The sequence below is a fragment of the Vombatus ursinus genome, unplaced genomic scaffold, assembly GCF_900497805.2.
Source record: "Vombatus ursinus unplaced genomic scaffold, bare-nosed wombat genome assembly UNPS02005459.1, whole genome shotgun sequence".
Classification (NCBI taxonomy): domain Eukaryota; kingdom Metazoa; phylum Chordata; class Mammalia; order Diprotodontia; family Vombatidae; genus Vombatus; species Vombatus ursinus.
In genome coordinates this window covers 3075892-3095710 of record NW_020945237.1, presented here as the reverse complement: position 1 = coordinate 3095710, position 19819 = coordinate 3075892, and the positions used below count along the sequence as shown (strand labels likewise).

The 19819-nt window shown below is 36.3% G+C and overlaps 1 protein-coding gene across 4 annotated transcripts in view; it reads left to right on the top strand.

Annotated features, from left to right (window-relative positions):
- The window catches only part of CDK14 (cyclin dependent kinase 14), a 664870-nt gene that overhangs the window by 306824 nt on the left and 338227 nt on the right, over positions 1 to 19819 (top strand). For all 4 annotated transcript variants that reach the window (XM_027847911.1, XM_027847912.1, XM_027847913.1 and 1 more), the window contains one exon: positions 15135 to 15197. In XM_027847911.1, coding sequence (XP_027703712.1) covers positions 15135 to 15197 — 63 coding nt within the window. The remainder of the gene's footprint in view (positions 1 to 15134; positions 15198 to 19819) is intronic.

The following is a 19819-nucleotide window of genomic DNA, read 5'->3' as shown; positions in this document are numbered from 1 at the left end:
GTAATTGTTATGTAGTTTATACAATTAGCTATATAGTTTATATATTGTATGAGTTACATATTATATTAGCTATATAGTATCTTGATTATATAGTATAATATATATTAATTATATAGTATTATATAGTTATATAGTATTAGTATATATATCCTACATAGTATACTATGCTATATAGTATAGTATATAGCATTATACAGTATAGTAATATATAGTATAGTATATGTAACTATACATAGTTACATAGTTTATATAATTTAGGGTTTCAAAGCACTTGATATACATTAACTCATTTGATCATCAGAAAAACCTTTTACATTCGAGGAAACTGAGGCCCAGAGAAGTTAAATGACCTGTAGATCATGAAAAAGTTGGAACCCAAGTCTGAATTAATGTGTATTCACACAGCTTTCTTTCTCTGTATATATGTATGTATACATGTTATACACACATATATGTATATGTATGTATATATCAGTCACATAGACAGAATAAATATATAAAGAGCTGGCTTCAGAATCTGGAAAACTGCAGACTGGGATATGACCCTAGGAAAATCACTTTTCCAGGCAACTTTAAGATATTCTAAGTTGCAGAGTAGGTTCTAATCTGATGGAGTTTGATAGAAGGAGTTTCTTCACCAGGAGTTCTATATACCAACGGAATCACAGGTCCCTTCTCAAAGTCCTTAACAAACACAAACATAAATATGTAGTGTATCCTGTGATTAATTTTTTTTACTATGATGAAATTTTGGAAAGGAACTAAGTTGAGGTTTTTCATTAGGGAATGTCCCGAAAGTCTTAGACTTTTGGGATAACCTGTATTTTAACTTTTATTTCTTTATTTTCTTCTTAAGTTTTCACATGTCAGAAAACAAACTCCCCTCTCTGCTTGCTATGCCAATCCACTTGTTCACTCATTCAGAGCTTTACTGTGAAAATTCAAAGGACAAAAACTGGAGAAGAAACTTTTTGTCTGGAATGCAGTGCTGCTGATTGGTCATTGGTATGGTGGTGGTAGTGGGGGTAGTGGTGATGGGGAGAACAAAACAAAGGGGAATGCTTGAAGTATGTAAAAGCTGAGAAATACCATGGCCTGTGCTGCTTTGGGGAGTCTGCAGAATAGAATCTCATTGACTCTCATTTAAGACAATGTTTTATGGCCATAAAGATCTTTTTGTAAATGTTGTTTTAACATTTTCTTTGCAAGGACCAGTATTCTTTCATGCTAGGGACTTTTAGGGCATGGACTTTTGATACAGTCACTATATGCCCTAGATTTTCCCAGAACAATTCTAGTTTCAAGGAAAGAAAGTATATTTTTAAAAAGACTTTTCAAATGGAGCATCTCTTGGCCAAAACATTTGTCCCAATTTTTGGTTTAGAAATTATGATCATTTTAGATTTAGGGTTGAGGAATTCAGGTTTTCTCATTGAATCATCCTGCTAGGGAAATTGGAACTATTTCCAGAGTGCAGAAGAGGTCAGTAGCTTTGAATGCTGAGTGAAGTGGTGAAATCATTTTATTGCTATTTGACCCTCCTACCACTGGTCAAGACTGTGACAACATCTTCTCTGCCCTGCTTCCAACTCTGTCTAAATAGCATGACAATTGGGTCTTCCATGAAATTGTAGCATGGCTTTAAAGATGACTGGAACATAATGGCCGTAGCTTCTGAGGCAGATATTTCTAAGTAAACAAACAGAAAAAGAAATATCTCAGTATATCTGAGGTATATGTGTTCTTTGTCTATTCCTGGGGTCCATGAACTTGAAAAAATATTGTGATAACTATTTCAAAATTATTGGTTTCCTTTGTAATCCTATGAATTTTACTTATGCATTTAAAACATTATTCTGCATCACACTGCCAAAGGGGTCCCTGACACGAGAGAGAAAGATTGCCTAGTCTGTACCACAACACCAATAATTTAGTGCTAGAGTTTTAGTTTTCTGCAATTGTTGGCCCCTCTACCCCATGCCCTCCTTATAAATAGCATATGAGAAGCAGCATGATGTGCTGGATATATTGTTATAGTCTTCAAGTTAATTAAACCTGATTTCAAATCCTGCCTCTCCAGCAAACTAACAGTGTGACCACAAGGAAATCACTTATCCTCTTAGCTCCCCTGGCCAGCTCTTTAATATTGTAAGTTGTAGAAAAGTTGCCAATTTATATCCAGGGATGGAGTTTCCATAATGGGAGTTCCCTACCTGAATGAGATCATAGTCATCATCTAAAAGAAAACAAATCATCTTGTAAAAATAATAATAAAACTATAAAATTCTTTTGTGTAGTGCAGAGGATTTCTGGGCATATTGACTAAGATAATGATGATACATGTGAACATTTTGTAAATTTTAAAATTCTATACACATTCAAGATATGTCAATTCAGATCCAACCTAGGTTGAGTTCTGGCCCCACTTCCGCTTCCCAGTGCAATTATAATAACTCTAAAAATCTGATGCTTCCAGAGAGACATCTAGTCTCTAGCATGTGTGTTAGCCCCGTCCATAGCAATCCAGTGTTAATCAAAGGATGACTTCTTTCATTTCTTTTGAGCCTGTCAGAATTGTCCTCAATTAATCTACAGAGGTCCTCCTTCTCTTCTTTTCTTCTCACCCATCTTCCATTGTTCTTCTCGCTCCTCTCCCGCCCCCTTTCTCCTAACTCAAATGCCCTCAAAAGTGAATCTTGATTCCTTTGCTCTTCTCAGTTTTTTACAAGGCAGGGAGGGGAGGGAAAAGAACTGAACTGGCTTCATTTTTGTTTTAACTCATCCCATGAGCCATGCATTGGAATGAGGCTTTGTTTTATGTTTCTTTGCTTGTTTTGACTAGCCCTGTGATGTCATCAGTTTAAAGAGCTCCCAGTGTGGAACATTACCAGTGCAGATCACAAGCTTTTCTGCAATTTATACTTGGAGAGTTGTCCAGGAATTCTAAGTGTCTAGAGTCACACATCAGTGTATGTCAAGAGGTGGGACCTGAACCCAGGTCTTCGTGACTGAGTGTGGTTCTCTGTCTACTGCCCCATGCTGCCTTTTACCCTGTTTTATTCACCTTTCTTACAAGTCCATGAGATATTTGTATAATCAGGATATCCCATTTTTTCCCCCATTATTCTTTCCAGTCTTCCATTAGAAGCAGTTAGCTATGAAAAATTCAATACAAGAACATATTTTAGAAGTGATTACTTGAAAGTGTTCAAAATTGTCTTCCAGGCAGGTGATACTTTGTTCTGGTGAGAGGAGATGGAACATTTTACAAGTTCTCCTTGTGCCTACCTATAGGTTAATATTCTTCAGCAGTGCAAACAGCTTATAACTTGAACAAGATGTGCAGTAAAAGGATGTGAACATAGAGTTCTCAAAAGAAGATTTAAAAACTATTAGCAATCAGGTGAAAGAACATTCCAAGTCAATAATACTAAGAGAAACACAAATCAAAATAATTACAAGGTTTCACCTCATCCCCAGTAATTGGCAAAGATGACAAGGAGTCAGTGTTGGAGGGGCTGTGGACACACTGACACACTCACAGTTCACTCTTGGTGGAGTTGTGAATTCAACCAACCATCCCGTAAAATATTTTGGAATTAGGCCAAGAAAGAGATGAAATCATCTTCACCCTTTCAACAAAAGATTATATATTTATGCATGTATATATATATACATACACACATATACACATACACATATGTATACATACATATATGCATATATATATAATATGTATATGCTCCATATCCACCAAAATATTTATGGCAGTTCTTGCTTTTTATCATAGTAAAGTAGATACCTGTCAGCTGAGGAGTGATTAAACAAGTTGTGGTACATGAATGTGATAGAATATCACTGTCCTGTAAGAAATGATGACTGATGAATATCAAGAAACATAGGAAGACTCAGATGAACTGATGCAGAACTAGGAAAACAATATATACAATGACTAAAAGAGTATAAATAGAAAGAAAAATAACAATAAGAAAACAATTGAATCTGAATGCTATGAAGTTATAATAACCAGGCTTGCCCCCTAAAGATGAGATATGAGAAGGCAATTCCCATTCTTCAGTACAGGAGTTGGGGAACTATGATATAGGTATATAACACTACAAATAATGTCATATATTTTTTGATGTGTTGCTTAGTATTGCTGAACTTAAAAAAAATTCTTAATATTTGGTGTGAATCTCTGGGAGGGAGAAGGGGAAGAATACATGGGGAAATGTGATTGATATCTATAAAAAGATGTCAATGAAATTTCTATTAAAAATTCAAAGATTCCCTAAAATTCTCTTTAAGCTTAAAATGTACTGCATTTAATTTTAAGAAATTCATTTTAAAAATCTCTTACTGTTCTTTAGTTGCCATTTTCAAAGATGAATTTCAACTTTAGAATTAGTTGCAACAATGGGGAAACTATTCAATCCTTAGAACTTGCTAGGGTATAAATAATAGGAACGTTTCTCTTTATCAGAGAATAATGACTTGCAACAGTCTTGCTGCCTCAGTGAAACAATGCGATCTGTCTGCTGCGTGATGTCATTGCCAAAAGGCAAATAGTCCAGTGTTTGTTTTAATGGAAGAACTCTTTCTCCTGGCTGGTTTAACATGATGGGAATGTGGTTGGAAACCCTTCCTGTTCCATTCACCAGCCCCAGGCTGTCCATGCGTGTCAGCTTCAGAAATGACAGCTGAAACCAATTAGGCAGAATTAGAGGACAGCTAAGTCACATAGAGCATTATCCTGACCAAGAAGGAGAAAGTGAATAGATTACATAGGGGAAAGAAATGACTAATTTAATTAGGAATAAACTGTAATAATATAATTGTTATGGAAAGGCTGGGCATGTTGTCCCAGCCAAGCCAGAGTGTTGACTCACCCTCCCCATCACTGCCAGGGAACATGTGTAGTTGTTGCTTAAGTTTCAGTAATTCTTAAATGTTTTAAATCCATCTAAATACTTGTGCGTACTCTCTACCCTTTCTTCTGTCTCTTTTTCCTTCCCTCCCTGCTCTCTCCGTCTCCTTTCTCTCCTTTGCCACTCTTCCTCCCTTTATTTCTCCTCTCTCCTTTTTTTATTTGTCCCCTTTCCCCTCTCCTCTCCCTTTGTTTCTTACCATCCTTCCATCTTCATCTGTCTCTCCTCTCCCTGCCCCATATTGAAAAATGTATTCCATTAATTTTTTTTGACAAGGTAGGGCGGAGATAAAATGGATGAAAAGAAAGACCACTTGGCATAATGGCTTAATCATGTTCTAGGATAATGTTAGAAACTTACTCATCTAGTCTTCATTAGAATCCTTGCTTCAGGGGAGGAAATACCATTTTTTTAGTACTTACTGATGATTTTTTTTTTTACTATCTCAGTTCAACCAGAATGTGGATTCATTATGGCATTGTACTGTGTACACATTAAACACTCAATATCTGCATGATAACTTAGTCTTTTCTCAGAAAATGTTTTTCCCGAGGCACAGAGCTTTAAAATTGTATGCCCGCAGTCTGTTCCACACAGTAATATAGTTTTCACCAGTTCTATTTTCCTCTCTGATTGAATTTGCATAAATGACATGGATGAACTTTGCATTAGAGTGGATAGATATTGTGGGTCCTTGTGTTGAATACAGGAGGTAGTATTTCTTTCCATGCATGTCCTGCTTTTGAGTAAGGGTACACAGGAGAGAGAGAAATAGAGACAAACCACCTGCCTGCAGTTTGTTAACAAGAAATCCTATTAATTTATTATTGATATGGATATTCTTATTGATATTCTTGATAGCATGTCTAATGTAGGTCCATTGTTTGTTATGTATATGTTAAAGAGTCTCTGTTTCTGTCTTTCCCCTCCTCCTCCTTTCTACAAATTCTCTGCAATAAATTTAACGATCAAGAGTTATGCCTGCCGAAGTCTGAAATTTATAGTCATACTGTACACCAATGATGAAAAACTGGGCATCACTAACTTTGATTTAAATGAAAACTTAGGGAAGGTCGGAACTGCATTTTTCTGCCCTCAATTTCTCCACATTTAGTAGCAGTAGTAGTAGTAGCAGCAACAGCAGCAGTAGCAGCAACAGCAGGAGTAGTAGCAGCAGAAATACTAGTAGTAGCAGCAGCAGCAGCAGCAAGAGTAGCCCCAGCAGTAGCAGTAGGAGCGGCAGTAGTAGCAGTAGTAGCACTACTCTAGAGTAGCAGCACAAGAAGTAGTAGTAGTAGTAGTAGAAGTACCTCTGCTACTAACAAGCATTTATGTAGTGCTTTGAGACTCACAAAGTGTTTTATGTGTTTTTTCTGATTTGATCCTCACTACAATCCTTTGAGGTAGATGTTATCTTAATCCCCATTTTACAGATGAGGAAACTGAGGCAGAGGTTAAGTAACTAACCCTGCCTCACACAGGTAGTAAGCTATTTGAGCCCATATCTTCCTGACTGTAACTCTAGCCCTCTGTCCGTTGTGCCACTTAGCTTCCTGATAGAGGAGCTATTTGTACCATTTTTTAAAATCCAAAATATCTTACATTCCAGTAGCACACAGATTTTCCTGAATTCATTGATCTCAGAATTTTAGAGCTGAAAGGGAAGCTAAGTTTACCTGGTCAGTTTACAAATGGAGAAGTCGTGTTTGCCCAAAACTATGTACCTAGTCAGGGACAGAGCAGGGACCAAGAGAACTTGGTCACTTTCCTGACCTGGGGTTTCATCAGCACCGGGAGCTTTTGGTGGGCCAGCTCTTTCCACCAGCGCAATTCTACTTCTGCAAATTAAAGTCTTAAAGCTGAGGTTCTTAGCCTTTTTTACGGGCCATGGAACAGTCTCCTGACCAGAATATTATTTTAAATCCATAAAATACATAGGATTAGAAAGGAAACATAAATTATAAAGTACAGTTATCAGAGTATTATAACAACAACAAAATCACACACCCCAGGGTAAGAACCCTTGATTTATTGAGTTGCCTGGGGCACTGAGAGCTTATTACTGAGGGTCACCTACCCAGTTTGTGCCAGAGGCTGGAGGTGAGGCTCACTTCAGAGGCCAGCTGGCTTTCCAAGCTGCCTACCAACAAGTACTTATTGTAAAGTGTTAGCTGTCTAGACATAAAAAAATTCTGTTAATTTCAGGAAAAAAGCCAGACCCATAAGACAAGTGAATGTAATGATATTAGCATGTCCTTTTCCTCTGAAATCTTTATTTTTACCCTTGTAGTATATGATTTTTGAGATAATATGGTCAGAAACTTAAAATTATTGACCCTTGTTTGGTTGGGTAAGCTCCTTACTGACCTCAGAAAGGAAAGCTAAATCCATCAAATGCATAAAGACGTGTTTATCCTGTCAGTGGTTGTCTTCAATAGGACTTCAAAATGAGTAGTGTATTAGTGGAAGGACCTTGGCTGGCATTCATTTTCGGGAAAGAGGATGAAAATAATACTCTGTCATTTTCATTGCCATATTTTGGAAGCACTTCTGAAAGCCTTCCAAATGAGTACATGAAAACCATGGACTTCATCATTAACATGACCAGAAACTGAGCAAGTGGCAGACATCGTATTTGGGGAATTTGGGGACAAGCTTGGGAAGTGATGAAAAGAAAGCTTGCCTACACCTGGAAGATGTAACATAACTTCATGGAAAATCAGTTGATGAAAAATGAACACAAGAATATAATCATAGGATCATAGATTTGAAACTAGAAGGGACCTGAGAAGTCAAGTTAAACACCTTCATTTTAAAGTTGAGGAAACTGAGGCACAGAGAAGTTGAGTCATTTGGTCAATATTGGGATACAAACTCAAGGAACAGATTATGATAAATGAAGAAAGTTGATGCTAACAGAATTTTCGGAGTTTAGAGGGGAAAAAAAATTGGTCATCTTTTATTCAACATTCTCATGGGTTCTGTTTATGGAAGCTTTTTCTTTACAAAATGAATGTAAGCTTTTTAAAAGTAAGGTAGTTTGGAGTTTTTTTTTTCCTTTTTATCACCAGGTCCTACTAGTTCTTGGTGCGTAGTAGATCTTAGCGAGCAGACAGGTGGTGCCATAGTGCTTAGAGTACTGGGCTGAAATCAGGAAGACTCATCTTTCTGAGTTTAAATTCAGCCTCAGACAATTACTAGCTGTGTGACCCTGGGCAGTGGTGTTTTTCTCAGTTCCTAATCTGCAAAATGAGCTGGAGAAGGAAATGACAGACCACTCTAGTATCTTTGCCCAAAACAACCCCAAATGAGGTCATGAAGAATTGGACATGACTGAACAGAAGTTCTTAGTATATGTTTGTTGAGTTGATCTGAATGTCCAACAACCCCATTAAAATTCACTGCAAATTACTACTGTTTATTGAATGGTTGGTTCATTTTAAGTTGGATGCTTGATAGGGAAAATTCTGACTTCATCATCAAATTTAATTTTTTCTTATTTAAGTGGAAATTTTCATACCTCCAAAAATTTCTCCTCTCAGTCTTACCAATAGTTAAATTAACACATTTTTCTTTTTCAATAATTTAATTACAGTGGAAAAAATTTTAAAAATACAGTATTGTCATGGAATGAGGAAAGATATTTATATGTATATATGTATGTATGTATCTATATTTTTATACAAGTCCCAAGCTTTAAATTACTTATGTTGGAAAATTCACCACATATATGCATATGTATTAAACTTTACAACAAAATAACATACATAGTGAATTTTTAAACTAAAAGGTAAGCAATATTACATATATGCACTCTCCATACACACACATACACACACACACACACTCTCTCTATATGTATACATATACATACATATATGCACACAATTTAATATCTTTAATCTTTTCCTAATGATTTAGTGTCCTCATTTTGAACATTAATTATAATTCTCAGAGATGATCTTGATTCACATGCTGTGGGTGTGCCTTGGGCTATTTGCCCCATTAATAAATTACCTCAGACAGTTAAGTTTTTTGAATTCTTGTGCCTGCTTTTTTGTAGTTTTTCTGTCTTACCTGTCACTATTAGCTATTCCTTATTGCATTTGTAAACATTCTGGTCTCTAGTGTCTAGTCTCTCTTCTTCCTACTCCCCAGTCATTAATAGTATCAGAAATCAAACTGGCAAACTTGTTGAAATTTTGATTGCAATCAATAAGTCCCGTTTCCCCCCCCCCCCCAGTATAGTATGCAAACGTTAGGGGGTGTAGCTAGGGGTTTCTTACTTCAGTTTTTCAGGGTTGTACAATTTCTCCACAGATGAATATTGCAGCCCCTCTACAACACACCAGAATGGTGGTGCCAATTCCAATAGAAATGGATCTCTCTAGGCCACGTATTGATTTAGAAAACCACAAATTAACATTATCTGTGTTGTAATTTTATTTATTTTGTTAAACATTTCCTACTTACATTTTAGTCTGGTACTGGCCCCATTTGGGCAGGCTGAAAGTTTGACACACTCTGTATTAGATGGTCTTCAAGAGTTGCTGTGAACAAAATAAATCACCGTGTAGTCACATTGGTAATAAGCTTCTTACTTAGCTAGGCTAGTTCTTGAACAACAGGTATACAATCTGTCATCAGTCTTTTTTTTTTTTTTTACTTCAGTTATGATTAACCAGAGGCCTCTTCCTTCCCATTTTTGTTTTTTGTTCATTCTTCTTCTCAGCTGAGATGAAAGAGCACTGGTTTTGAACCCAGGCTTTCCCACTAACTATATGCCCTTGGGAAATTAATTGACTCACCCAAAGCCTCTGTTTCCTCATCTCTAAAATAAGTAGTTAGGCTAGAAAATTCCAGGGAGAGTTCTAAATTGTGTGATCCTACATGACCATTGGAAAAGTTATTTAAAACACACACACACACACACACACACACACACACACACACACACACACACCCCTCTGAATACTTGATAAAGAAAATCCTTTTCAAAATCCTAGGTCTAGATCTGAAAGATTTTTCTGAGGTCATCTAGTTCAAATGAGGAAACTGAGGCCTGTGGAGATTAGATAACTTGGATAATGTTACACTGGTGCTAGGTGGTAGAATCAAGATTCAAAGCTATGTCCACTGACTAATGCTCTTTTTATTATGTTATGACATTGTTTAAATGTTAAAATTTTTATTGCCATTGAAGTAATTAGTTTCTGTCTTTAGCTTAAGCTGGCAGTTGACATAAACAATTCTCTGAAATATTGCATCGTAACTCACAAATTTAGATAACCAGAAACCAATCGTAAAAATCCAGTCCACATTCTTATACTATGAAGAAAGACCAGGGTACAGACAAAAACTATGGAAAGACAGCATGATTGGCCTTGAAGCCAAGAAGACCTGGGTTCAATTCTTTCCACTTATACATGACTTTGTGACCTTGGGTAAGTCACAGCTCTTAGTATAATGTCTGGCATACAGTAGGTGCTTAATGTTTCCTGAATTGGCTTACCATTTTTTAGACCTCAATTTAGTTTCCTCATCTGTAAAATGAGGTGGTTAGAGTCAACAATCTCTAAGTTATTGCTGTCGTTGATGTTTTTGACATTGATTTTGTAAGATCTGAGTGAAACAAATAGGTATTTAGAGGAGAAGTAAAAGTTTATAGACTCCTGTAAGCAGAGAATGAAAGGTGATAAGAGGAAGGATGAAGATGAGAAGAAAGAACAAAAAATGGATCCTAAAGTTAAGAGAGGTAAGGAGGGGGCATGTTGTTAAAGAGGAGGGCAAGTGAAATGTCTGCCCTCCTTCCCTTGCCTTATTTCATCAGAGGATCATATATTTAAAGCTGTAAGAGACATCTGTAGTAGTTCAACTTGTTCATTCTACCAATGAGGAAACTGTTCCAGAAAGGTTAAGTGAATTAATTGCCCAAAGTAGGAAATGACAGGGCTGGAATTTGTACTCAATCTTCTGACTACAAATCCTGTGCTTTCCCTCCCACTGATCCAGGCTGTCTCTACAAGCTTACCTTGATGTGAAGCATTTGTACTTAAAGAGATGAAGTCTAGATCAGATCTTCTTAACATTTTGTGTGTGTGAGTGCCACAGAACCCTCCAGAAGTCCAGTCAAACCTATAGACTGCAGAATATTATTTTTAAGTGTATAAAATAGAAAACATAAGATTACCAAAGGAGACCAATTGTGATGAAATACATTATCAAAAAGTTAATTTTTAAAAATTAAAATTAAAAATTAAAAAAAGTCCATGCACTCTAAGTTAAGAACCCTTAGACCCTTAGATGATCACTAAAATCCCTTGAAGGTCTAAAATTCTGAAGTTCAGTCTGATGGTGGATTGATTCATCCATAGTATCCCATCCACTCAGCAGAATGAGTACAGAGAGCCGCTGGTATCATGCTGTCTCAATCAGTCTCTAGTATGTTGGTGGTCCCTTCACCTGGTGTTAGCATAGGTTTTTAAAGATCAGAGAAAGTAATCATAGATATATGGGTGCTCCATTTCAGGCCTTTCTAAGGGATGGTTTGAGACACAGTCTGAATCTTTCATTATCAAAAATCAGCTCAAGAATTCAGGTACTTCCCTTTGATACTGTGAAGAAAAATAAAATCTGCTTAATTGATCATCAGCATTTAAAAAAATGAAGTGGGAAAAACTTTAGCTTGGAAGGGATAGGAGGTTTTATATCTACTCCTACCTTCTCCTGGGGTGCTGGGCATGGACTGAAATTACTCCAGCTACAGGTCCTTGCTTTATATTTATCTAGAGTACTCTGTAGAACTCCTGTTTGCCTCCCAGGCAGTTCAGTGTCTTAGATGCCAAACACAACTCTCCCTATAACACTTTGTTCAATGCTAGTCCCTGGTCCAGGCCTAAGTAAAGCAGAGATGGATGAGATAGGGGTGGGGGATGGGTGATAGGGTGAGGCAAAGATCTGGACTTGGTAAGAGATAAATTGAAGATTGAAGGAGATGAAGCAGTCTAGGTCTAACCCCAGGTGTTGAACCTTGGGCTATCCCCAACCCTTGATCGTGAATGGTAACATTTCAGATCAGGACTTAAGCTTTTGACTTTTATCTATAGCTTCCCCCTGACCACTGAGTTCATGATGGCCACGTAAGACTCCAAATCAGATACCATATCTGGGTTCAGTCACAAAGTAGCTGGGGTGGAAGGAATATCAATCCAGGGATATTGGTCATGTGACTGGGGAATCTCTGGGAAGGTACTTTCCTTCACCCTCAGTGTGCTGATGCACTAACATGACCATTTAAGCAGGAAATGAATCTACTCTGAAATGTGCTCAGGGTCTGCATTTTGGGGAAGTTGAGGGGTCAATCCAGAAGAAGTAAGGGAGGAAAAGGGAGACCCAAAGGAAGGATGTCTTTTTGCATCCTTAAAAAAAGAAATCCTTGATATAGGAGTAATGAAGACACTAAAATCAGAAAAGTTATACCTGCAGAGGATGCATACAAGCAACTGATTTTTGCTGCAGGTTCTCCACGCCCATTAATGTTTCAGTAATACAGGGTAAAACATTACTGGGGTGTTATTGAGAATAGAAAGTTCGAAGCATCAATAAAATGTACCTGAGAATATTGATTGACCTCCAGAGATATTCATGGAAATATCTTTCAGCATGTTCCTGCTTCTCTTGCAGATATTGTTCTGTTTTAGTGAACAAAAAAAAAAATTACACTGGATAATTTTGTTTTGATGTGATAGATACTTAATCAACTAACAATGAAGAAAAATCCCTGTACAAAGCAACCCCGCCCCATCAGTTTTGTATTAATTGTTAACCAAACAGAGAGATGTGACCTCTGCCTTTGGCACTGTACTACCAATCTTTACAATAGAATCATAGATCTAAAGCTGAATCAGATCTTACTGGTCACTTAGGTGAGCCCTCTCCTTTTACAGATGAGGAAATTGAAGCTCATAAAACTAAATCCTTTTCAGTTGAGTTTCTTACTCTTAGTGCTTCTCAGGAGGTAAATATCCAAGTTAGATATTAGTGGGTTTGGTGAATAATCATATTACCCATTCAACACCTTCTGTGTGCTACATGTAATGATATGGGTGCGAGGTATACCAAGGAAAATACACACACACACACACACACACTTCCTGCTCATTGATTTTAACAGTTGGTACTGAAGAAAAATTAGCTTTGGTTTGCTTAGCCTAAGAGATGGATAGAAGTTAGAGAGACTGTTTTCACTGTCATGTAAAGAAAAAAAATGATTAAAGACTAGAGCCGTCCAAATGTTTAATGATCTGCCTTGGGACGTAGTAGAACCCTATTCTCTGGACATCTTCAAGTGGAGGCTAGACTTGGTGAGGATGTTGTCATAGTGGTTTCTGTTCACATGTGAGCAGGACCTCTGAGTTACTGTCCAGCTCAAAGAGCGTGATTTTCTAAGTTTGACTGTCATGTGCCTTTTGAGGATAAATGGTATTACAATGCCAGATTTATGCATTTGTTTCTTCCCCCATGAATCCCTTTTCAAAGTCAGAGACAGTTGAGTTTCTTGAGTTCTGAGAAGTTTCTGCTGTAAGTGATAATGAAAGAAAGATAAAGAAAGAATCAGTTTATGATCTATTATGCTGTTTCCAATTAATTGGATAAATTATATGGCAGCTAAGTTGCAAAATGGATAGAGCACTAGACCAGAAGTCAAGAAGACTCGAGTTCAAATTTGAATTTAGACACTTACTAGCTACATGACCCTGGGCAAGTCCCTTGACATCTATCTGCCTCAATTTCCTCATCTGTAAAATATGGATAATAATAGCACCTACCTTCTTGTTGTAAGGCTAAAATGAGATAATATTTGTAAAGGACTTTGTAAACCTTAAGGTGATAAATACTAGTTATTATTATTACATGGGATGCTTACTATAATGCTGTGTTTTCATCCAAAAGACTTTTTGGTGACAGCAACAAGATTCTTGCAGGTAGAGACCTGCATGGACTGGCCTCATATAAAAATCTATTCTATAGCAAACGCTGTTATAACAAGATTCCTGAAAGTTTTAATCCATGTTCTAATTAAATTTTAGCAAGAGAAAGCATTTCTATAGTGCTTGTTCTGTGCCAGGCACTGTGCTAAGTGTGTTGTTGTTGTTGTTATTTTTAATAAACGTTTTTTTATTTGATCCTCACTACAACCCTGGGAGGCAGGTGCTATTATTATCACCATTTTGCAGTTGAGGAAACTGAGATTAGATGACTTGGCCAGAGTCACACGACTAGTTAGTATCTGAGACTGGATTTGACTCAGATCTTCCCGACTCCAGGCCCAGCACACTTTCCATTATACCACCAGCTTCTTTAATAAAAATTGATATGTCAGTAGTGAATAAAATGCCTTATTTTCATTATATTTTTCAAAAAGTGTTCAGATAATTCTTACAACTATGTTCTTTGGCTTTCACCTAGGAGGACATGAGAAATTTGAATAATATGACTTTTGTCACGTAGATCTATTTCGTGAGATAAATGAAAATGTTTCAAGAGAAAAGGTACATTGGAAACTAAGTTGTGGCTGGTGTTCTTAACTGAAATGGCAGCCTGTGGTTATTATTTGTCATTGGAATGGTTTCTTTAATTTTTGATCTTAAAGAAATTAACAAACAATGACTGAGTTCTGTTAAGGATGTATGTGAAACTTCAGTTAAGGAAATAATTATTTATATTTGTGGACTTCATAGTATTGAATATGATAAATTATGATTTCCATTTTAAAACTAATTATGATGATTTCATCTTGTGCAGAAGGTAAAAAGTATTCCCATCCTACCTGGGTAAAATACAAGACAATGAGACTGCAGACTGAGTGTTCATTATGCCTGTTAAGTATGACATGAGGCCGTAAGTGAACTGTCCATGTAGGTTGAGAAAGAAATCAGGCACGTTAAAGAATTACCCACACACATAATGCTTCCAACACATGCGAAGTTTAACAGAATTAAGGGCCTGAAGGGAAAGACATAGTGCAGTGGTGCTGAAAGAAAGAACAAGAGAAGGGAGGCCGAAGGTAAGGACTAAAAAGGAAACTGCTCGCTTTTTCTGTGCTTTGTACGGAACTAACAGAGACTTTGAAGTTGAACACTATTGATTCTTTGTATTGGAGCCATAGGGATATTAATACGCTTTTCCTTTGGATTTGTCTTCTAGCACACTGATTTATGTCAGTACATGGACAAACACCCCGGAGGGCTTCATCCAGACAATGTGAAGGTAGGTAAAGACATTTTTAAAGCCAAATATTAATGCTCTACTTTGAAGGAGATTGTCACAACTTCACTACTGCCATTCTCTTCTTATATAAAGGGAGCAGAAAACACACAATCCAGCTGAATTCTGTTTGGCCAATATGTTTAACACGCTTGTATCTTGCCTCCCAGTGCAGAAAGTTAAAAACAAAAAGGGCGGAGGTTTAGGGGGATCTAGTGGAAGTGAGAAAGGTAGCCCACCTCTATCAACTTTTGTATAATTGCTAGTCTAAGAAAGTTTCTTGGGCCACTGGGAGGTTAAATGACTTGCCCCTTGGTATCTATGAGAGGCAAGACTTAAACCCAGGACTTCAGGTTCCGAAGTCAGGTTCCTAATTGCCGTACAGTTTTGCCTCCTTTTCATAGAAATCTCTTAAAAATTGCTGCATTCTAGAATTGATATTCTTTTCCTTAGAACATTTATTTTTAATCCCTTTATTTTAGAGCATTAAAAATATTTTTCTTAAAACGTTTATTTTTATCTCTATTTCAGAACATTAAAAGTGATGTTCTTTTCCTTAGAATGTTAATTTTCTTATTTTATTTTAAACATTAAAATTTATGTCCTTTTTCTTAGAACATTTATTTTAATTTTGTTTTAGAACATCAGAAATGTTCTTTTCCTTAGAATATTTATTATTTTATTTTAGAACATTTTATTTATTTTAAATTGTTATTCAGCAGTTTTCATTGTTGTCTTTCACTTTTGCATCCTTTCTGTTTCCCAAATACATTGCCCTCTCTCCCAAAGAAATGTCCTTTGTAAGAAAGAGGAGGAAGAAAGAAAGTTCATTCAAGCTAACTAACTCCTCAACCAAGTCTGCCATATTTGATCCTGCCTCTTCATTTTGAAGACGGGGAAACCGAGGCCTAGATGAACTAAGTGCCCCAAATTGTTCAGGTAGTTAGTGGCAGAACCAGTGTCAGGACCCAGATTTTGTTCCTCCCAGCCCACTACCCCTTTCTGTACATTCCAAAACCTTTGCTCTAAAATTATTTTAGTAAATGAATTTGTGACTATGTGAATATGTGTGTGTTCTCTATCACAGCAGTAACAATCTTTTGCTTTTGTGAAGGAAAGCCTTTTTGCCAGTGTACAGAAAGTTATCAAAGAGGAAACCATTTGTTAATGTGATCATTTTCAGTATCTGAACTGCAGTAGGAAAAAGCAGACGGCCATTTTTACCGTATTGGTTTCCATGGGAGGCAACCAACCTAATTATACATTGGCTTCTGCTCACTGTTTGTCTGCTTGGAGACAATGTACTCCCTCAGGTTTACTCTCAGGAACTGCATTGCAGGTGATATCATTTTCCAGGAGCCTGGCAGAGTGGCAGATGCCCCCCGGGTATTTCAGTTTGATGTATGAGCTGGTGTTTTTTTCCACCCAGTGCTATTTGTTGTCACTTAAATCTGTGAATGTAAAATTAAGAAGATCAGAATAATATTTACCCAGCCAACGCTTAGTGCTCATGATGACGTCCTGGGTGCTTGACAGAAGTTAAAAGTGGAACAAGATAGGCAACAATTTCTAGAAACCATAGGTTACATGTCAGCTAGAGAAGGGACGAATGAGTGTTGATGCTGATTTTTATTTTGTTTTATTTTGTTTTCAAAAGAGTCTGTCCATCAAAGAGCTACATGGTCTCCCTAAATATTGCACAAATACTAAAAATCATCCAAATGTAAGCAGCAGGCCTAAATAGACAAGCAAAACAAATACTTTGGGGTAAACCTTTGGGGTAAATAGTAGTTGCTTTTTCTCCTGTCAGGACCTGTCTTTTAGTTCCAGCTTTTTAAATTTCATTCTGAAGCCATGCAGGTTTATAAAAAAAAAATGTATAACCCCAAAGACTTTGTACTTTCCCTCCTGCAAACATCGTTTCTTTAAAAGTAAGTAAATGAATGTGAGATCAATCTAATAGTTGAGAAAGCAGTTTCTTAACCTACCATGAGTACCTCAGTTTCTTCATCTGAAAAATGGGTACCTGAATCCAACAGTCCCCACAGAGAGGGTCCAATGAAATAATGCATCGGAAGACCTTTGTAAAATTTAAAGTGCTATGGATAATGTCAGTCAGCCTCTTATCTTTTTAATCACTGCTAGGGAGATCCTTGTTTAAATAATGAAATAATACATGATCTAACACTCAACAGACTGACTGAAGAGAAGGAAAAAGATAAATCTTTTAACTTCCCTTTTCTGTATAAGCAAGTCTTCTGTTGGATCTTAACTTCATTTAGGCTTTGGTTATCTGAAGACCATTTACCCTAATCCACTGCAAAAACCATCTGCTAAAGCTTTCTTTCTGAACATAGAATATTTGTGACCATTGGAATATACTCTGAAAAAATAATGTTCACATTAAATCTCTGGGAATAATTTTCCTGTTTTAATTGCTTAGGGAACTGTCTACCACACAAACTGTTTTCCATAATGAATGCTCACCCTTAACTAATGGTTTCATTTTTATTTTTTTAAAGTAATATCTATTCTTGACAAATGGATAATTTCAGCAGTTAATTACCAATCTGGAAATTAACAACCTGAGTCAAAAGCCCGAGGACATTGGCCTTGTTATAAATATTTATGTTTGTTAAAAGTGTAACAACTGATTTCTGCCACTGTGTCATTGGGTGCCTCAGAAATTGGTTAGTGTTTACAGACTTCTTTTACTGTTTGTTGTTATTTTTATACTAACCATTTGCTGTTAATGCTCTTAGGTTTGGAATACAAGCTTTAAGTTAGAATGCATTGTTGTGCATTACCAGAAGAATCCATGGCTTTTGGGAGGTCTTAAATAATATGAGTAATCTTTTTAGATATTTACTGACTAGTAAATTGAAGGAAAATTCCAATCAGAAACCAATCCTTCCCCCCAACTAAATTAGTTCAGTTTTCGGTTGTTTCTTTAAAAATCGTTAAGCATATGATAATGAATGATGAAATTTCTTTCAAAAAAAATTAATTGATACTATCTCAACTTGATATGTGGAAATGCTAATGTGTGAAGGCTATTAATGAGATGAGGATAAATCTACTTGCCTCTTCATGAGATGTATTTCTAGTTGAGTGTTATCATAATAACTTTACCATAAGCATTTTCTGAAAGTGCAAAAGAAATCATCTCTATTATAGTAATGTCTCTAGTTCTCTAACATTTGGGGATGAAATGTTTTGGAATAACTGAAATTGGCCAAAGTATTTTTGAAATGGCCCTTCATGTTCCATGAGGTATTTGAAGTGCTATTGCAAGGAGACTAAATTTTTTTCCCATTTCAATAGATATGCTAATTAGGAAGGTATGAAGTTTATTACGGTTGAAGAGTTGCTATTTTTCATTCATAGTCCAGAGAACAAGCAGGTGTATAGCAGACAGAATAATGTTATGCCAAATTAAGGTTGTCTTATACAGATGGCATTGAGAATTGATTTTTAAATGAGACTTTCTGGTATTCAGATATTGAGCATGTCACCCATTTTCACTATATTCTCTGTTAAGAGTTCTCATTTAGCTGGTAATGACTTACTACCATGCATCATGGTGACTATGACAGAGTCTTCCCCTTCTCTATATTTTGAAAAATATGATTATTTCCTAAGCTTGAGAGAGAGCTGAAAAACTCCCTGCCAAAATGTTTAATGAATATTTATGTTTTATCTGTTCCTCTGCTATGAATTTTTTCTTGAATTAAAAAAAAAAAACCAACTATACCCTATCCAGAAAGAGAAAAGAACAAATAATTTTAAAAGAAATATTGAATAATATCAGTCTACCTTAAGGTGAATATTGAGAATTAGAGCTCTGATTACTGGTTGCTCTGGTGAAATCAGAGAGCCCTGGTGAAACAAAACAAAACCAAAAATAAAAAAAGTAGATCAGGTCCAGTTATTAAGATTGGATGAATCATTGACTTTACTGCCATTGTCTTCTGAGCTAGATAAAACTGTTTGGAAAAGAGAAGGAATCAAGTTCTGTGAATCAATTCTGTCTGGCAGGCCTTCAGAAACACGTCAAAAAGAACTAGCAAAAGAAGAAAATGAATGAAATGTTTCAGTATATTTCTTCAGCAGGGAGAGAGAAGACTTAGCTTGAGTTAGCCATGCAATTGGGCATTCTGAGAAGAATGGAGAAATCACGGCTTTGTGCTTTCTTTTTCTTTTTTTTTTTTTTAGTTTAAAACTTAAAATTAAAAAAAAAATTGACTTTATGGTTTCCTAGGTTGTCTCTTGGAAAATAAAGATTCCATACATGACCACTTGATTCATACAGTTTAAGATCACAAAATTGAAACCAAGATGGCCTGTATTAGTAAAGCGTGCTGAAGATTGTAGCATCAGAAACGTAGAGCTAGGAAAGATATTTTTATAGATAAGAAATTGGAGAGTTATCAGTATGCCCAAGTAGGATTTTTCTAGATTCTCATAGACTCATAGGATCATAGCTCTAAAAGTGGGAGGGACCTTATTTTATACATGAAGAAATTGAGATCCTAGCATGTTAGTTGAATTTCCCAAAGCCAAACAGAAAGGTAATATAAAAAGCCAAGTCCTCTGACCTCAGAGTCAGTGTTTTTTCTACTGTA